Source organism: Rana temporaria, chromosome 9, assembly GCF_905171775.1.
Source record: "Rana temporaria chromosome 9, aRanTem1.1, whole genome shotgun sequence".
NCBI classification, from domain to species: domain Eukaryota; kingdom Metazoa; phylum Chordata; class Amphibia; order Anura; family Ranidae; genus Rana; species Rana temporaria.
In genome coordinates, this window is record NC_053497.1 from 37,620,892 (window position 1) to 37,640,620 (window position 19,729).

Below are 19,729 nucleotides of genomic sequence, written 5' to 3' on the forward strand. Positions count from 1 at the left end.
TTTTTGATATATTTCTAATTAAGCTCTCTGGTCATTTACTGCTACTAATGGTAACCCACCTACCTAAACTCTACAGTCTTCTCTTAGACTACTTCCCATTCCCACACTTATTCTTTTCATTAATTTATTTTTGTGGCAGGTGATGTGACAATCTGTAACGTGTGGCATGTGACGTGGCAAGTGACAATCCGCAACGTGTAGCAAGTGACAATCCGCAATGTGTGGCAAGTGACAATCCGCAACATGTGGCAGGTGACGTGGCAAGTGACAAGCTGCATCTGGTGGCAGGTGACGTGGCAAGTGACCCATTCGGGGCTCCCACTGATTCTACATTATAGTGAGTTGAACCATTTCATTTTATATTACAATGTAATAATAGAAATAATGCATTTCAATCATCCTGACACCAAAACAACCATGGTGCCTTCATCATTGAAGCGCTAACACCAGCCATTTCCCTGATAAATTGCCCCCTAAAAAACATATTTTCTGGTAGTGCCCCTCCTGAGACTAGACTCTGGATCCGCCCCTGCGTAAAGTAGATAATAATGAAAATGGCGATTGTAAGTTGCTGCATTTAAAATGTAAACCTTCTAACAGAATTTGCTGTCTAACAGCAGTTAAATGTCAATATTTTGACACAGTGACAGTTTAAAATGTGTCTCATTCTTTCCAACTGCATCAATCTGCAGGACATCAGGCTCCTGAACTGCCTGCTTTAAGATATGAACAGATGCACGTGGGGTGGAATGGCAACATTTAGCAAGGTGGTTCAGCTTGTTAAATTCAGCAAAATTATAATCATTATAGAAGGATTTATTTTTATTGAGAAAATCACATACACAACTGTATAGTCAACCATGTTGAGCTTTGTTTTTTTATTTCCAGTGGACTTGATAAATATGCAACTTTTTGTCTGACCAATAATGATGCAATAGAAAACAAGGTATTGTGGTGAGATGTGTTACCCAGCAATCCAACACTTGACTTGACCCACCTCCCACACTATGCCCCCCCCCCCTATACATAACCGTCACACTGCCAGTGGGAAACAGAACTGGTGTTGATCAGTGTGCTGTTTCCCCTTTGAAGCAAGCACCAGGATGCAAGGTAAGAAGGCTTTCTCAATCCAGCTCTAGGGATCTTCTTCATGAGAGGTAAGGAGCGGCTTGTGGAAAAGGGGGAGGTTGTTCCTTGAGGTAGTCGACATTCTAAAGAGCCCGAGAGATGAAAGACATCTCATAAAATATGGGGATATTGGCGGATCCTGTCATTGTGGGTTTGATGTCTTCATCAGTGATTTTAATCTTAGAAGTCAGTTTGAAGTTCTGTAGTATAGTTGTTATAAAAAGAAACAACTCCATACGGGCCAGAGCTTCTCCAACACAAATTCTCTTTCCTAAAAAAAAATAAAAAAATTGCATATTGCATTATATTGAATACATTTTTATGTAAGAGACTATTTGTTTAGGCAAGCGAGAGAAGACATTTCTAAACTTTAGTCACAATTGTTTTGTCTAAATGACCTAGAAAGTGTTGAGACCCGAGACCCGAGACCCGAGTCGGGCAATTCACCTTTCATTTAAAAAAGTGGTTTAGCAAAAGCAGCCTTCATATTTCTCTAAAAAAAAACAGTTTCCTATATACAGTAGGTCATCTGTTAGTAATTTTGCCAAGAGACTGTTCTTCTGAAGCAAGCACTGAATCCTTGTTAGTGGGCTGAGAGGTGAGGTGTGAGGACCAGAGCGATTGCGTCATCATATTGTGGAAAGTGGGCTTCTGAGCGATGGCCTGTATTAAGGCAAGTAAAGCAGTTTATAGGGGATTTCAAATCAACTTCTCCTCTGAAAAGTATTGTTACCTATTTTGAATAAAACCTAAGCCAATTTTGGAGTACTTTAACCCAAAAATGTGGTGTTTGCTACTATTAACAATAGTAATACAACATCAGGTGCACCCTAGTGCATTAAGTGCAGCAATTACTGTGTTTCCCCGAAAATAAGACCTACCCCGAAAATAAGACCTAACATTATTTTCCAGGAGGGCTGCAATATAAGCCCTACCCCGAAAATGAGCCCTAGTTAAAAATGCTTGTGGGAGAAGAGAGCTCCGGCAGGTCACAGAAGCGCAGAGCGGCACTATAACAAAGGTATTTGGCACAATTATATTACAGAAACACACACATTATATAATACTGTAATAGAGTGGATTATAGGATTTTACAAAAATTTTAACTCCGTTCACACTGGGGATTCCTGACAGGGAGAGAGAGGGGGAGAGAAGAAATCACATTACATGGTAAGACCTACCCCGAAAATAAGCCCTACTGTGTCTTTTGTTGCCAAAATCAATATAAGACCCAGGCTTATTTTCAGGGAAAAACACTATAGAAAGGTAGAAATATATGTGATGTTACATTTACAAAAAAACCTTTAAAACATCAATTGGGTACTCCACAAAAGGGTCATCAAGAAGGATACCAAAAAAAATAAAAAATTCCCGTGCACAGACAAAGGTGGACGTGGGCCTTCCTCAGGCAGGGCATGTTTTTCTCTGTTTAGTGATGTTACCTGTGCTATCCAGATCCAGCATGCAGAGGAGGTGGTGGCCTGGCTTACTGAACCATCCACATCCTCTATCACCCAAGCTCACACTAGTGCACCGTTCACCGTGGCTGCCAGAGCAGCTTATTTTGCCTCCTTGTCCACAGCTATAGCCATAGCCCCACCATCATGCATGGAGGAGTCAGCTGAATTATTTGAACACGGCATCAGCCACTTGCTTCTTGACGATGCACAAACATTACTTCATTCTGATATTGTTTCAGATGTACAGGAAGGGAGTAACATGAGCCTACAGAGAGGGGGGGGGACACTGATAAACAACAAATTGGCAGTCATGTTCCCCCATGAACTTGAGCCTGAGTGTACTATAATTTGGCTTCTTCACATAAGGCTTGCTCACTGTGGTGCAAAAATGTGTTATTTCCATATAGTGTTGCTCACGAATATTCGCATTTCGAATATTCGTTACGAATATGGCATATTCGAATATTCGCGAATAACTCGAATTTCGCGGCCAATATTCCCGATTCCGAATATTCGCATTTTTTCAAATTTATTTTTAAAACAGATTACATCCTATCGACGTCTAAAAGCATTGCTGGTATGATTAGAGACCCTGGGCCGAGTAGCTAAGCTGAGGCGATCCTTTTATGTTGCCGAATATTCGCTATTGCGAATATTCGATTTCCGAATATTCGCGAATACTTTCTCAGCCCTTCTTTTGCATCAGAGCCAATCAGAGTTCTCCTACCACAGTTGTCAAAATCTCGCAATCAATTTCGCATTCGCATTAGCGAAATTTCGATAAAATATCACCAATTTTCGATTTCCGAATATTCGCGAATACTTTCTCCGCCCTTCTTTTGCATCAGAGCCAATCAGAGTTGTCAAAATCTCGCAATCAATTTCGCATTCGCATTAGCGAAATTTCGATAAAATATCACCAATATTCGATTTCCGAATATTCGCGAATACTTTCTCCGCCCTTCTTTTGCATCAGAGCCAATCAGAGTTGTCAAAATCTCGCAATCAATTTCGCATTCGCATTAGCAAAATTTCGATAAAATATCACCAATATTCGATTTCCGAATATTTGCGAATACTTTCTCCGCCCTTCTTTTGCATCAGAGCCAATCAGAGTTCTCCTATCACAGTTGTCAAAATTTCACAATCAATTTCGCATTAGCGAAATTTCGCAAAATTTATTTTTTTTATAAAATATCACGAATATTTGATTTTAGCGAATATTTCACGAATATTCGGCTATATATTCGTGATATATCGCGAAATCGAATATGGGGTATTCCGCTCAACACTATTTCCATACAAAGTCTGCCAAAGAGACACCAGAATTTTTCTCTAATCTTGTTCCGAGTGCAGTAAATTGTGGCCTCATCATACAGACTGGCTCCCCAAGCCGTTGTTTACAAAATAAAGAAAGCTTGCAGGGAAAATCAACTCTTTATACAGTATCTCACAAAAATAAAGTACACGCCTCACATTTCTGAAGAAATTACACTTTGCTACAATGTAGATGTAGCACCCTATAGTTTAGGCAGGGAGCTCCTCACAAATTTACTTGCCAGGAATTGTTATCCTGGTTGATTGATAAAGATCTATTGATTTCTCCCTAAGTTTGCCCTTGTTGCACTTTTCTCTCTTACCACTAGGTGGACGGGTACTTGGTGGTACTAGATATTAGAAGGGCAACCCAAGGTCAGGTTATGGGTATGTGGGGAGGGGTTTTCTTGAATCCCTTGGCCTGCTGGCAGAGCCTATATATTCAGATGGAGTCAGGTGATCTATGTTCTGTGCCACTTAGATGGCTGTCTGGGTGGACGTGTGTCATATTGCCCAGGCTGCTAGGCCGGAGATTAGGCCTATCCCGGGCACATATCGCTGCTAGGCTGTGTGAGGGCCTATCCAGAAGCAAGAGAGCATCGCAGGGTTGGGATTGCAGCTTGCAGTCCAACCAAAAGTGACAGCTCTGCAGGCCGGAAAACCTGTCTTGGTCGGAGGTAGAGGAGAAGCTGTCAACAGTAAGGGACTATCTGCCTTATTACCAGGGACCACAGTGAGTAACTGAGCAGTATTCTCACCAACCGAGGATGGTGAAGAATCGGGAAACTTCAGTGGAAATCAAGCCAGTGGAGGTGTGTCACGCTAGGGACTGAGCGGGCTAATGTGGGTGAAGCTTGAGAGGCATCTAGAGTGCCAGGCTAGGGACCCAGCAGAGAAGCGGGGGTGACCCTTGAGATACCACCGTGAAGATTGGAGGAGCTCAAGGGATTCAGTGGCAGTGAATCAGAGCGTCTAGTGAGAAACCGGGAGCTCAGTGTGTGGAAGAACTACAAGGAGAAGTTGTAGTGAAGCTGAAAAAACTATTACACTTTGTGTTAGGAACTGTTAAAGACTGTTGCCATAGGAGACAGCATTCCTGCACGTGCAGATGTGGCTTCTTGCTGGGGCCTTTCCCTGCATGGTTGTCCTCCTATTGAAGTCTCAGTGTCTGCTAATTGAGTTTGCAATTATATAAGAGTGTCCTGGCCCTAACCCTCTTTCCCCTCCAGACTGTTAAGAGATATAAAACGTCTTTTACATCCAAGAAGTGTCTGGCGCCCAATGACTTTCACCATCTTTGCACCCACTATGCCTCACAACCCACCACATACAGATGGATGTCAGCTATCCCTGGCCCTAGATGTTCTCATAAGACCAAAGGAGGCATGGGACCTTGGAACATAAAGTAGGGAGTGTACAGCTTGTATAACAGTGTAAATTTGCTGTCTCCTCAAAATAACTCAACACAGTCATTAATGTCTAAATCCATGGCAACACAAGTAAATACACCACTAAGTGAAAATGTCCAAATTGGGTCCAAAGTGTCAATATTTTGTGTGGCAACTATTGTTTTCCAGCACTGCCTTAACCTTCTTAGGGCTTCACCAGGACTTCACAGGTTGCCACGGGAGTCATCTTACACTCCTCCATGATGATATCACGGATCTGGTGGATGGTAGAGACCTTGTGCTCCTCCACCTTCCGTTTGAGGATGGCGCACAGATGCTCAATAGGGTTTAGGTCTGGTCGTCTTGGAGGTGTGTTTGGGGTCATTAAGTTGGAATACTGTAAGAAAGACACACTTGTCTTCGTACTTCTCACCTGGTTGCTGCCACACATGCTTGACACCATCTGAACCAAATATGTTTATCTTGGTCTCAGACCACAGGACAGGTTCCAGTAATCCTAATGCGCATACACACGGTCAGAATTTCTGACAACAAATGTTCGATGGGAGCTTGTTGTCGGAGATTCCGACCGGGTGTAGGCTGCATCGGACAACAAAAATTTGAGAGCTGGTTCTCAAATTTTCCTACAACAAAATGCGTTCTCGTAAATTCGGATCGTGTGTGGACAATTCCGACGCACAAAATTCCACGCATGCTATGAATCAAGTACAGGACAGAAGCGCTTGGTCTGGTAAAACTACAGTTCGTAATGGAGATAGCACATTCGTCACGCTGTAACAGACTGAAAAGCATCAAACTTCTACTAACACGACTGGTATTAAACTTCCCTTTAATAGTGCTGTTGTACGTGTTGTACATCACGGCGTTCTTGGCACTCGGAATTTATGACAACATTTGTGTGACCGTGTGTATGCAAGACAAGTTTGAGCCAACATCCAAAAAATCCACGGTTTTGTAGTCAGAATTTCCGATCTTCTGTGCGCAGCATAAGTCTGCTTGTCTTCACAAACTATTTGCTAGCTTTCTTGTGCATCATCTTTAGAAGAGGCTTTTTTCTGGGACAACAGCCATGCAGACCAATTTGATGCATTGTGCAGCGTATGGTCTGAGCACTGACAGGCTGACCCCCCCACAGCCCTCTACAGCAATGCTGGCAGAATTCATATGTCTATTTTCCAAAAGACAACCTCTGGATATGACTCTGAGCACATGCACTCAACTTATTTGGTTGACCATGGTGAGGTCTGTTGTGAGTGGAACCTGTACTGCAGCTCAGTTTCAGGGTCTTGGCAATCTTCTTATAGCCCAAGCCATATTTATGTAGAGCAACAATTCTTTTTTTCAGATCCTCAGAGAGTGAACTTCCAGTGACCAGTATGAGAGAGTGAGAGCAATAACACCAAATTCAACACACCTGCTCCCCATTCACACCTGAGACCTTATAACACTAACAAGTCACATGACACCTGGGAGGGAAAATGGCTAATTGGGCCAAATTTGGACACTTTCACTTAGGGGTGTACTTGTGTTGCCAGTGGTTTAGACATTAATGGCTGTGTTGAGTTATTTTGAGGGTACAGCAAATGTACACTGTTATACAAGCTGTACACTCACTACTTTACATTGTAGCAACTTGTAATTTCTTCAGTGTTGTCACATGAAAAGATATAATAAAATATTCACAAAAATGTGAGGGGTGTGCTCACTTTTGTGAGATACTGTATATGCCAGTTTTGCTGCAGCAGGTTCCATACATGGCACAGATGACCCACTTTACAGGTAGACTAAGGGGACCCCCCCCAGGCACTATATTTAAAGGATTTTTTAATGTTTATAGTTTCATTAAAGCGGTAATAAACCACAGGTGGTGTAAAAAAAAAATTCCCTGCAAGGCAATAAACTTACCTTAGAACTAAGCCCTCCACTGCCGCAATGTCACCGCTGAGACAGCTGATATCTTCCTTGAGTCTTCTTTCTGGGTTCGCGGCCTCCGGCTATATGAGTGGCCAGGGTCGCAATGACGACACAAGCTCTGAAGGTCTGGCACTGTAAGCTGGACCTTCAGAGCGCATGCGCGGTGATGTCATTGGCTGCATGCACTATGGATATCTCCTAAACTGTGCACGTTTAGGAGATATTCACAGTACCTACAGGTAAGCCTTATGATAGGCTTACCTGTAGGTACAAGTGGCGTAACAGAGTTTACTACCACTTCTCTGCAGCAATCTCTGCCGTTTAAAAATAAAAATAAATTAAAAGTTTGCATTGCTACATTTCAAGCCCATAGACTTTAATAGGGTTTGTGGTTCGATCCGAACTTTTGCGATGTTCGAGAGTACTGACACAAACCTAACCGGGGGGGGGGGGGGGGGTGGAATTTGACTCTAGTTCTGGATGAAATGTAAATGTAAATGCACCTGCAGAGAATGGCAATTAAGGTTTAAGTTCAGAACTCTGTGAATGAATGCTGTGGCCGAGCAGAGCCGCATTTGTTTATTTTATTGTGACAGCAAGCGGTGGGAGAAGATCCCCGACCCACTGTCACAATGGGGGGAGGGGTGCAGGGGCCGGTGCTACAGTAACATGTTACACCCTGAATATGGGTGTAACATGTTATACTAGGTGAACTTATCCTTTAAAAACGTTGTTCTCCTTAAAGCAGTCATTACATCAATCAAATACTTCAAAAACAAATAGTCATTAAGGAGGATACCAAAAACAGGACCACTCTCATTCTGAGTATAGTTGCACTTTAATCTAAGAAAGTGGTGTCTCTTAAATGTACATGTACCTGCAGAGAATGGCATATAGGCTTCATTCTTCTTAAAGCAGCCATTACTGTCCAGGAAATGATTGGGATTGAACTTAGTGGGAGTAGTAAACATCTTGGGGTCTCGATGAACAGTACATAGTAATGGATAGACATCTGTACCCTAAGACATACAAAAAAAAAGACTGAGTGACCTTGAAGGAGATGGCTTAATACATTTCAGAATATTAAACAACAAAGTGGCCTGTATGCAGTGTATTTTAGGACAAAGTTAAACAATACCCGATAGATACAATATAAAACATCCCCTAGATTATTTCATGTTTAGACCAATTACTGTTCTACTTTTGTCAAACAATGTTAGCGATTTGAAATGCATTTATGTTGGCATGAAAGAAGAAAAAAAATGGAATAGACAACAAACTGAATAATTTTATTTAAAAAAAAATTCACAGTGAGCAAAAATCCCCTCCTACCTTAGGAATGGTATATCCCTTAAAGTTGATCTCTTTCGTCACTAAGTGTGGAAGATCAGCTGGAAAAATATCAGAGAATCTCTGGATCTCATGGATTACAGCATCCGTGTACGGCATTTTGTTCCGATCCTCAATTTGCGGGATGCGATTTTGGCCAATAATCTGGTTTATTTCCTCAAGTACTTTGTCTGAGAAAAAATAAAGATATAAAGCAAAAACCAATGCTTCAGCAATATAAGAAATCTATTTCTAAAAAGAAAATTGCTGTGCAAATGGCTCAGCTTCTGCATAGCCATCATGATTTGAATAATATGCCTAATATGTTTATTTCCAATGATCATATGCTCCATGTAGTTCCTATAATCCAGTATTTTTCTGAGATACCTCAATCGGGAAAATACCCTATTATGGTCACTAGATGGAGCTAAAAGGATAAATTGCAAGTGTTCGATGATCTGGCTGTGCAGATAAGGGATTTGCATGCAAATTGTTTATGAATAGACCCTTAAAGCAGATCTTTATTGCATCTGAGCACCAAAAACCAAAAACACTATGGCCCGGATTCACAAAGCACTTACGCCGACGTATTTCGAGATACGCGCGTAAGTGTAAATATGCGCTGTCGTATCTACGCGCCGGACTCTGAAACCAAGATACGCCTGAAAATAGGCTTCATCCGACCGACGTAACTTTTCTACGCCGGTGTATCGTGGGAGCATATTTACGCTGGTCGTAAGTGGTGCTCCCATTGATTTCCTATTCAAATATGGAAATGAGGGAGATACGTCGATTCACGAACGTACTTGCGCCCGGCGCATAATATACGCGGTTTGCGTAAGTCGTATGTCCGGCGTAAAGTTATTCCCCATATATGAGGCGCAACTCATGCAAAGGTATGGACCAGGGAACACAGCCGTCGTATTTTACGTTGTTTACGTAGTACGTGAATAGGGCTGAGCGTAGGTTACGTTCACACCGTAGGCAGTGATTCGACGTATCTTAGCCAGTTGTTTTGACGTGATTGGGAGCATGCGCACTGGGATACGTCCACGGGACGGCGCATGCGCCGTTCGTTTTAAGTACTTGTCTGTCACTCGGCCCATCATTTGCTTGGGGTCATGCCTCATTTGCATTGCTCACGCCCACTTCCACTTACGACGACTTACGCTTTCAAAACCCAGCGTAGATTTGGAAGCAAGTGGGAGCAAGTGCTTTGTGAATACTGTGCTTGCCTCTCTGCGCTGCGTCGGCGTAGCGTATATTCGATATGCTACGCCAGCATAAATATGCGCCGATGTATGTGAATCCGGGCCTATTATATTTACTATTAATATTTAAAAGAAAATTCCCTCATCCATCCAAGTCTCCATGCTTTTATTCTGTTGAGAAATCAGCAAACCCCTAGCATTTCTGGCCATGGCCAACTTGAGTAAGGACAAATGATTCATGTAGCATTTACTTCCTGAAATCCATCCCTGTGAGAAGAGTATGCCTAGCTGACAAAACCCCTCATCCTATCCTGAAGACTTCTAGGATGTATGACATTTGTCTAGGCAAGTATAGCAAACCCCCAAGGGAGCTGCTTTTGTTTGTTAAGTCCGTTACTCTGCCTTTCAACCTCAATGAACTGACCCAGTGTCACGATCAGGTATCGGGCTTAAAGACCAATTGCAATAGCAGTGGCAGGACAGGCATACTTCTGTTACATAGTTACATAGTTAGTCAGGTTGAAAAAAGACACAAGTCCATCCAGTTCAACCACAAAAAATAAAAAAACAAAATAAAAAACACAGTACAATCCTATACACCCAACTCCATACCCACAGTTGATCCAGAGGAAGGCAAAAAACCCCAGCAGAGCATGATCCAATTTGCTACAGCAGGGGAAAAAATTCCTTCCTGATCCCCCGAGAGGCAATCGGATTTACCCTGGATCAACTTTACCTACAAATCTTGCATACAGGCAGTCACTTCTGGCAGATGACACAGGCTCCCCTGAGGTGCAAAGTCTAGTACTAGCTGGTTTTCCCCAGAGCTCCTGATGGTGGAGATGGATTTAGCTGAAAGCTAGTACCAGGTCGCGGTCCTCAAGTTTGCTCCACCGGGAGGTGAGCAAGCCCGGGTCCAATAGCGGATAAACAGACAAGGATGAAACAGCAGCGTGGTCAGTAAACAAGCCAAGGGATCAATCACAAATAGTTGCAGATTGGGATCAGGCAGTAGAGTAGTCCAGGAACAGGCCGAGGGTCAAACACGGGTGGTTGCAGATTGGCATCAGACAGTAGAGTAGTCCAGGAACAGGCCGAGGGTCAAACACAGGTGGTTGCAGGTACAGATGGCAGCAGGAAAGACAACAGCAATGCACTGGCAGGGAAGGCACAATAAACTGGCAAAGAGGAAGTGCTGAGACAAGGCTTTTATAGGAAGCTCATGGGAGGAGCAAGGGGTTCAAGGTTCAACAGCAATCAAGACACCAAGCAGAGTAGTCTAATGGATCAGATAGGTTTATCCAGCAGATCAGGCAGGGAACTGTCCAGCATCCCAGATAGCTCAGTGGGAAGAGTCAATGCCAGACACAGAAGAGGTCCCAGGTTGAAGCCCAGGTCCTGACACCCAGCCCCTCTGGCACACCTAGCAATGTGATTAATGGAATATCTCAGCAGGAATACACAACACAGTTTTTCTTGTAGTTTACTTGAGGAAAAGTAAAATTCAGGTTAACATTAGTCAGCCAGGACCTGGGTAAGCACCCAGGACTTGGATGAAACAGTTTAAAGGGGTGGTTCACCCTAAAAACTACTTTTTCTTATTCCACTGCCCCCCCACATTCCATCACGATTAAGGCTCTTATTATTTTTTTCATGCTGTACATACCTTAGTACAGCATATTCACCCGTGCATCCGGGTTGCGAGTCCCGCGGGAGTGGGCGTTCCTCACATGCTGGTGATTGACGTTTTGCCCAAAAACGAGCTCCCCCCGTCGCGTAAGCGGCGTCACGATTGGCGAAAGGAGCCGAACGGCGATGCGCATGCGCAGTATAGCGCCGACTCGCCGTTCGGCTCCTTTCGCCAACCGTGACGCGGCTTACGCGACGGGGGGAGCTCGTTTTTGGGCAAAACGTCAATTACCAGCATGTGAGGAACGCCCACTCCCGCGGGACTCGCAACCCGGATGCACGGGTGAGTATGCTGTACTAAGGTATGTACAGCATGAAAAAAATAATAAGAGCCTTAATCGTGATGGAATGTGGGGGGGGCAGTGGAATAAGAAAAAGTAGTTTTTAGGGTGAACCACCCCTTTAAAGAAAACAGTCAGGAACACTATGCAAACAACAAAAGCAATAGGTAACAATATGTAAAGATTACATAGACTCCCAATAACTTTTGGTGTGTGTGGGATGCTGTGGCTAAAGGGGAACACCAGGCTAGCCTATGATACCTCTAGTACACACCCAGTGAAATGATATCAATACCCATGGTGCGTCCCCTATAAGAGCAACCGCGGTAATGTCTTGGAGGCAAAGCTTTGCGTTTTATTATCTTCACCGGCAATATAGGAGCTCTGTGGACAATATTTGGATGTGGTATTCTATGAAAAGCATTAAAGGTTCCTGGGCAAAGCCCCCTCACCAAATCCTATACACAGTGGTCCTCCCCTGAGCGATCGATCGATCTTAGATGCAGGTGTGTCGCAGTGGCATTCAGTCCTTGAGATGTTGCAGGGTGTCCTTCTTTAGCATGGACAATCTGTTCCTCTGGGTTGGCGCTGCATGAACAATTTGTTCCTCTGGGCTGGAGTTGCAGGCTGTGTGACCCTTGGTAGGCCACAATTTCACACACACACATATAGTGCAGATGCTCTCCTGATGGGGTGCAGGCAAAATGAGGCTCTGGCCTAGTTCTTATGGCTTTTTATCTCCTCTCCCACAGTCCTTTGTTGCTGTCTCATGATTGGCTCAGGCTCTTCCAATAGGGAGTTTATAGACAACCTCCAATAGGGAGTTTCCAAACAAGCAGTTCTGAGTGTCTGTGTGTGAAGAGAGAAGGGGGGGGGCCACGCTGCTGCAGCAAACAGCTGTCCCCTATTAGATTAGATCAGTCTGGGGAAGTACCCTGGCAGAGGAACCTCCCACCAATGAGCATGGGAAGGAAGGTTGTCCTGCCTACAGGCCACCTTAACTGGAATGGCCCAGTTAGATGTGCCAGGGGGTGAGTTGGGGCTGTCCTCCAAAGGCGTCTCAAGAGTCCTTTTTGAGGTGAACACAGCTTCCTCAGAGCTTTCATCCCACAAGTCATAAGTCAGTCTCTTGGGTAGGTGAATAGCCCTTCGCTCTCTCTGTTCTTTTGGCTCTGGTGTTACAGGCACACTGGACTTGGCTTTGTCCACAGCTTCTTCTTCCTGCATATCAGCTTCAATTCCCCCTTCTGTAAATTATTGGACATCTTGGGGTCTGCTGTTGGCAGGGAAGATTGAGTGTCTTCCAACTCTTCAGAAGGTTGACTATGGTGCACAAATGCAGGAGCCTGTGGTCTGAGAGTTGCAGCGTCTGTCACTTTAGGCGCAGACAAAGGGGGGGTGGCAAACCCTGGCATTTGAGGTGGCCACAGCCAGTCTATCCCCATCTCTTCATCTTCACTGTCCTCATCTTCTACAGCGAGGGGTACAGACTGAGATCTAATGACCGGTTGGGATTTCTGAGGCTGCGTACACACCATCGGTCCAAACCAATGAGAATGGACTGAAGTTCAGTTTCATCGGTCCAAACCGACCGTGTGTACGGCCCATCGGTCTTTTGTCATTCGGACCAAAATTTTAGAACTTGCTTTAAAATCGAACCGATGGACCGCTGACCGATCGGTCCAAACCGATGGTTAGTACGCAAAAGCATCGGTTCAAAACCCGCGCATGCTCAGAATCAAGTCGACGCATGCTTGGAAGCATTGAACTTTCGTTTTTTTCAGCACGTCGTTGTGTTTTACATCGCCGCGTTCTGACCCGATCGGATTTTGAACTGATGGTGTGTACGCACATCAGACCATCAGGCCGCTTCAGCGGTGAACCGATGAAAACGGTCCATCTGACCATTCTCATCGGATGGACCGGTCGTGTGTACGCGGCCTGAGAGGTCGTGGGTGTGGACTGTGGATCTGGCGGTGGTGACAAACAAACTGCTTCTGATAGGGGTAGTAGATGGTTGTGATGCCAAGTCTTCAGTGGGCCTGTGATCCCCTCTGGTCGGATTTGGTACACTGGAGTCCTGGCAGTTGCTTGCAAATTACATAAGGGAACTTCGTTAGAACACCCCTTGATGCAGTTGCAACTGATCCCACTCTCGGTGCAGTAGGCTGGCCTCCTTCGGAGAGTCAGTGAGAAACAGGTCGGGGTGTTGGTTCTCCAAGGCTTTCAATGCCAAGTTACAGATGGGATCTTCCAACTGGTCTATCCTCAAATCCTTCTTAGAAAGCTTCGGCAGACCTTCACCCCCGACTTGGGTGACATTGTAATAACATTTGGGGACACCAGCAGCTGAAACTCCAATGTCTTCGGCCCTGGATCCTCCTCTAGCTTGGTGTTCTGCTCCCTGAAACAAGGCTCGTACTCCTTCAGGTGTCAGCCGGGTCCACTCTTCTGGGGGGTCACTGGAGCAATAGGGCCTTCTTTACAGAGCGTCTGCATCCTTGTTCCCGACCCACAGTCGATACTTAAGGCTGAAAGTAAACTCTGATAGGGCAGCCAACCATCTGTGACCTGTGGCATCCAACTTGGCAGTGGTGAGGATGTACGTAAGTGAGAGGACTATTATTATAATAATATTAATAATAATATTAATATAATTTTATTCACTACTGCCTACTTCAAGGCCAGGAACTCGAGCTTATGTGTGGGGTAGTTCTTCTCGTGGGTGCCAAGCCCTGACTCACATAGGCAACAGACCGTAGGTGGCCATCGCGTTCTTGATACAGCACCCCGCCTAACCCATCTCGACTGGCGTCAACGTGTAGTTCATATGGCTTGGTTGTATCTGCATAGGCCAGAACTGGGGCAGTTGTTAGACTCCACTTCAGCTGCCTAAAGGCCTGTTCGCATTGGGCAGTCCACTGTTCCTTAATGGACTCTGTGGGTTTTCTGGGCCCTCCAGCTGGTCTGACAGGCCTTTTCGGGTCATCATCTTCCTCCTCAATTTTCAGTAGCTCATTGAGTGGGCGAGCTATCTTGGCGAATCCCTCAACAAATCTTCTGTAGTAGGAGCAGAACCCCAGGAATGACCTGAGTTTAATCACATTAGTGGGCTTCAGCCAGGAAGTGACGGCTTCCAGCTTCTGGGGGTCTGTGGCCACTCTGTCGGCAGACACAATGTGACCAAGGTAGTTGACCGAGGGTTGATAAAACTGGCACTTCTCCAGAGACAGCTTCAACCCCTCATCATAGAGTCTTTTCAGGACCTTCTCCAGACGCTCTTCATGCTCTTCCAGGGTCTTCCTGAAGATGATGATGTCATCTAAGTACACCAACACCTCTATAAGGTTCATGTAAACCACAGTCTTCTCCATGAGCCTTTGGAAAGTGGCTGGGGCACCGGAACAAGCCCTATGGCATGCGGTTGAACTCAAAGAACCCCACCAGGGTAATAAAGGCAATTTTCTCTCTATTATCAGGATGCATGGGGATTTGATAGTACCCGCTCTTCAGGTCTAGTACACTGAACCACTTGGCCCCTGACAGGCTCTGCAAAGCGTCTTCTATCCGTGGTGTGGTGTACTGGTCGGGAATGGTTCTTCTGTTTAACGTTCTGTAGTCGATAGAAAGCCTCAGTGATCCATTCTTCTTCCGTACCACCACTATCGGAGAAGCAGGATGGACTCCGGGACTCTCGGATGATGCTTTCTTCAGTTCTGCCAATTGTTCACGCAGGTCTACCAAGTCCCCTAAAGGAATCCTTCGGACTCTCTCCCTGAACAGCTTGTTTTCTTGTAGATGGATCTGGTGTTGAGTGCTCTTTGCACTTTGCCACATCGAATTCACTCTTGAAAATGCGGCCTGCCATCTCAAGAACTAAATTTTGTCTCTTTCTTTCCATTCCAGAGAGAGGGAAGCATTCTTCGGATAGAACTCCTCTACAGGTATCCCATACTTTTCTCTGCCAGTCTCACCAAATCAGATGGTGAGACTGGGGTGGCCGGGTTCACTTGGCCCAACAACATCCAAGCCGGCATCTTCACAGGTGAGGTTGTTATGTTGCGAACACTAACTGAGATCTTCCCGTGACTTCTCTGCAACGCCTTAGTTGGAACCACTTCAGGAATTATCTCCACCCTCTTGTCTTCTTTCTGCCTGTCAGCTTCAAGGACGATGAAAGGGCCTGAGTGCTTCCAAGTAAGCTTTACTGACGCTCTCAAGCAAGCTACCTCACCGGGCTGCAAAGTGGTTCCAACTAAGGCGTTGCAGAGAAGTCACGGGAAGATCTCACTCCGGTTCAAGCGCCATCTTTCCCACTCCTTCAGATGGGGCCTTCTGTTCTTGCACTAGGCTCTGATAGGCTTGTCTCAACATGGGGTGCACATCTGTAGTTGGAGTGTCCTGCTCTTGGGCAAGAGGTGTTCTGACAAGGTCAGTATTAGTCCCGATGATGAGGAAAGTTTTACTAGCCCCTGGTGGGTGGGGACAGACCACTGCCAAAGTGTCAAAGGTCTCAGCCCTCCCTGCTACAGAAGGGTCGAAGGTCAGTTTGACTGGTAGATAGCCATCGTAGGGGAAGTTATGAGTACCAATTCCCCATATCTCTAGCTCTTCTAACTTCTGTAGTGGCAGGTGCCTGTCATAGAAGTCTCTGTAGAGGAGAGTCACTTGAGCTCCACTATCCAGGAGGGCCTTGGTATAGATTCCTTGTACTTGGATGGGAACAACCGGAGAGGGCCCCACTAGCTTGGCGGAGAATTTGTGGAAAGTGGCAGGCTTGGCCTGTCCCATAGCTTATATCCGCACTCCTTTCTTGTGGGAGCTCTGATCTGGCTTGAATCTCTGTTGGGTCTGGTGTGCATTGTCTCTCCGATGGCGAGTAGCATGGGTCAAAGGGAGTGGGACACTGGGTCGCTCGGAGGCAACAACAGGAGCCCTCGGTAGAGGTTTGGACTCCAGCTGCGGTCTCCCAGCTTTGTTGTGTGATTTGGAGCTAGCTAATGTAGATGGGCACCCGGTTGACTCCTTGACTCCGGAGTTTCCCCTCCAGCTTTTGGGTATTGTGTTTCAGCCTTCACTGGGCTTGGGCATACTTGTCGATAATGATCGACTCCTCCGCAGTTGAAACAAATCCCTTGTTTTGCTGGCTTCTGCACCTGAGCAACCGTACAGCTTAAAAACTTCTTGGGCCCCTCTGATACTTCATCGCTAGGTAGAACAATTGGCTTGGCGGTCAACAGGGCCATCATCTCTATCAGTTGTGACACTTGAGTCTTAAGATGCTTGACCTGAGGGTCGCCATTCTGAGAGTTCTAAACCCTTCTTCAGCAAGATTTGGTGTATGATTTTATCCAAATGTCTCATGTACTCCGGCAGCTTCTCTCCCACATTTTGGTAAGTGTGCTCCAACTTGTAAATAAGATCAATGTTGATTTGAAGAGTGAAGTTCCATTTTAACCACTTAAGCCCCGGACCATTATGCAGCTTAAAGACCAGGCCACTTTTTGCGATTCGGCACTGCGTCGCTTTAACTGACAATTGCGCAGTCATGCGACATGGCTCCCAAACAAAATTGGCGTCCTTTTTTCCCACAAATAGATCTTTATTTTGGTGGTATTTGATCACCTCTGCGGTTTTTATTTTTTGCGCTATAAACAAAAATAGAGCGACAATTTTGAAAAAAATTCAATATTTTTAACTTTTTGCTATAATAAATATCCCTAAAAAATATATTAAAAAAAAACATTTTTTTCCTCAGTTTAGGCCGATACGTATTCTTCTACATATTTTTGGTAAAAACAAAATCGCAATAAGCGTTTATTGATTGGTTTGCGCAAAATTTATAGCGTCTACCAAATAGGGATAGTTTTATTACATTTAATTTTTTTTTTACTTTTAACTAGTAATGGCGGCGATCAGCAATTTTTATCGTGACTGCGACATTATGGCGGACACAAACTTTTTACACTATTTTGGGACCATTGTCATTTTTACAGCGAACAGTTCTATAAAAATGCACTGGTTACTGTAAAAATGATACTGGCAGTGAAGGAGTTAACCAGGAGGGGGCGCTGTAGGGATTAAGTGTGCCCTAATGTGTGATTCTTACTGTGGGGGGGCGTGGCTGGGCGTGGGACGTCACTGATCGTCGTTCCCTATGACAGGGAACAGACGATTAGTGACAGGCTCACTAGGAAGCACGGGGAGAGGTTTGTTTACACTTACCTCTCCCGTTCTTCCTCTCTGTGACCTGATCGTGGGACACCGGCGGTGAACTGGTCCGCTGTTCCCACGGGGAATGTCATGGAGAAGAGGACCGGGTGCGCTCGCGACCCATGGCTGGGATCTTAAAGGGGACGTACATGTACGCCCTTGTGCCCAGCCGTGCCATTTTGTCGACGTATATCGGCGTGCGGCGGTTCTCAAGCGGTTAAAGTGTTTGTTAACCCCATAAAATAAAAAATTGATCCTGCTCCTTTAATTATATATATATGTTCTAATTATAAATATTTGACACAGGGCTTGTCCTGTGTCATTTGGCCCCCTGTAACACCTAAAAAACCTGTCTGATCCTGTCAGTTTCTCCCCACCCCTCTGTAAACTGACCACAGTGTATCATGGCTGCTGAGACCAGACACCGTGGTCAGTAGGGGTGAGCTTTATGTTCGGGTCGAACATAAGTTCGACTCGAACATTGGCTGTTCGCCCCTTCCGCCGAAAAACAAACAATTTGGGGTGTTCGCGGCAAATTCGAAAGCCGTGGAACACCCTTTAAAAGTCTATGGGAGAAATCAAAAGTGCTAATTTTAAAGGTTAATATGCAAGTTATTGTCATAAAAAGTGTTTGGGGACCTGGGTCCTGCCCCAGGGGACATGTATCAATGCAAAAAAAAAAGTTTTAAAAAAGGCATTTTTTTCGGGAGCAGTGATTTTAAAGGGTCACTAAAGGAAAACAAATGTTTTGCTGAAATTACTGTTTACAGGGTATAGAGACATACAAGTTAACTGATTCCTTTTAAAAATGATTACAAATAGATAAAAAATCAGTCCTATAATGTGCCTGCAGGCTAGTTTCACTTTTAAACTGGTTTCATGTTCCTGTGAACTAGAGAGACACACAGAACAAAAACAAACAAATCCAGGGCAGTGTTTTGTTTTTAAAATGAATCTGATTGGTTCTGTTAAGTTTTAGACACACAGTAATGACAGCTTAGACCACCGTGAAAAGCTCCCAGTACTGTGGTTATAAGGAGCCAGACAAGCAGGAAGTGTGGAGATCACAGCAGAATTACAGCAACTTCAAAGCAAAAACGAACAATGAGGACATGAAACTAGTACTGCAGTAAGGTAAAGGAAGCTATTTAGCTAAAAAAAAAAAATCCTTTAGTGATCCTTTAATAATGCTTAAAGTGAAACAATAAAAGTGAAATATTCCTTTAAATTTCGTACCTGGGGGGTGTGTATAGTATGCCTGTATAGTAGCACATGTTTCCCGTGTTTATAACAGTCTCCGCACAAAATGAAAGAAAAGGAAAAAAAAAGCCATTTAAAGCTACTTGCAGGTATAATGAATTAAAACAAGAAATTGATCACACACTGGAACTCCAACTTATCTTGATGTCATCTTGCACCTGATTCTAACTGGAGCAGTGTGCTTCACCTTGTTGTTTGCGGCTATAATGAATTGTCGGGTCCTGACAATGTAGATAAAAGTCATTGAAAAAAACAACATGCCCCCCCCCCCCAGTTCATTACCAGACCCTTTGGGTCTGGTATGAATATTAAGGGGAACCCCGAACCAAAACAAAAAAACAATGTGTGGAGGTCCCCCCAAATTCCACCACCAGACCCTTCAGGTCTGGTATGGATATTAAGGGGAACCCTGCGCCAAAAAAAATAGCATAGGGGTCCCCCTCAAAATACATACCAGACCTGAATTTTAAGGGGAACCCCTTACCAAAATAAAAAAAAAATGCTGTGGTTATCCCCCA

General features: G+C 44.7%; 1 protein-coding gene across 3 annotated transcripts in view; it reads right to left on the reverse strand.

The window, feature by feature from the left end:
- Nucleotides 1-849: 849 nt before the first annotated feature.
- The window catches only part of LOC120913327 (cytochrome P450 2G1-like), a 79,884-nt gene continuing 61,004 nt past the window's right edge, over nt 850-19,729 (reverse strand). For all 3 annotated transcript variants that reach the window (XM_040323196.1, XM_040323198.1, XM_040323197.1), the window contains 3 exons: nt 8,561-8,748; nt 8,106-8,247; nt 850-1,399 (listed from right to left, as the gene is read on the reverse strand). In XM_040323196.1, the coding sequence (XP_040179130.1) occupies nt 1,212-1,399; nt 8,106-8,247; nt 8,561-8,748 (518 nt within the window). In that variant the 3' untranslated portion in view covers nt 850-1,211. The remainder of the gene's footprint in view (nt 1,400-8,105; nt 8,248-8,560; nt 8,749-19,729) is intronic.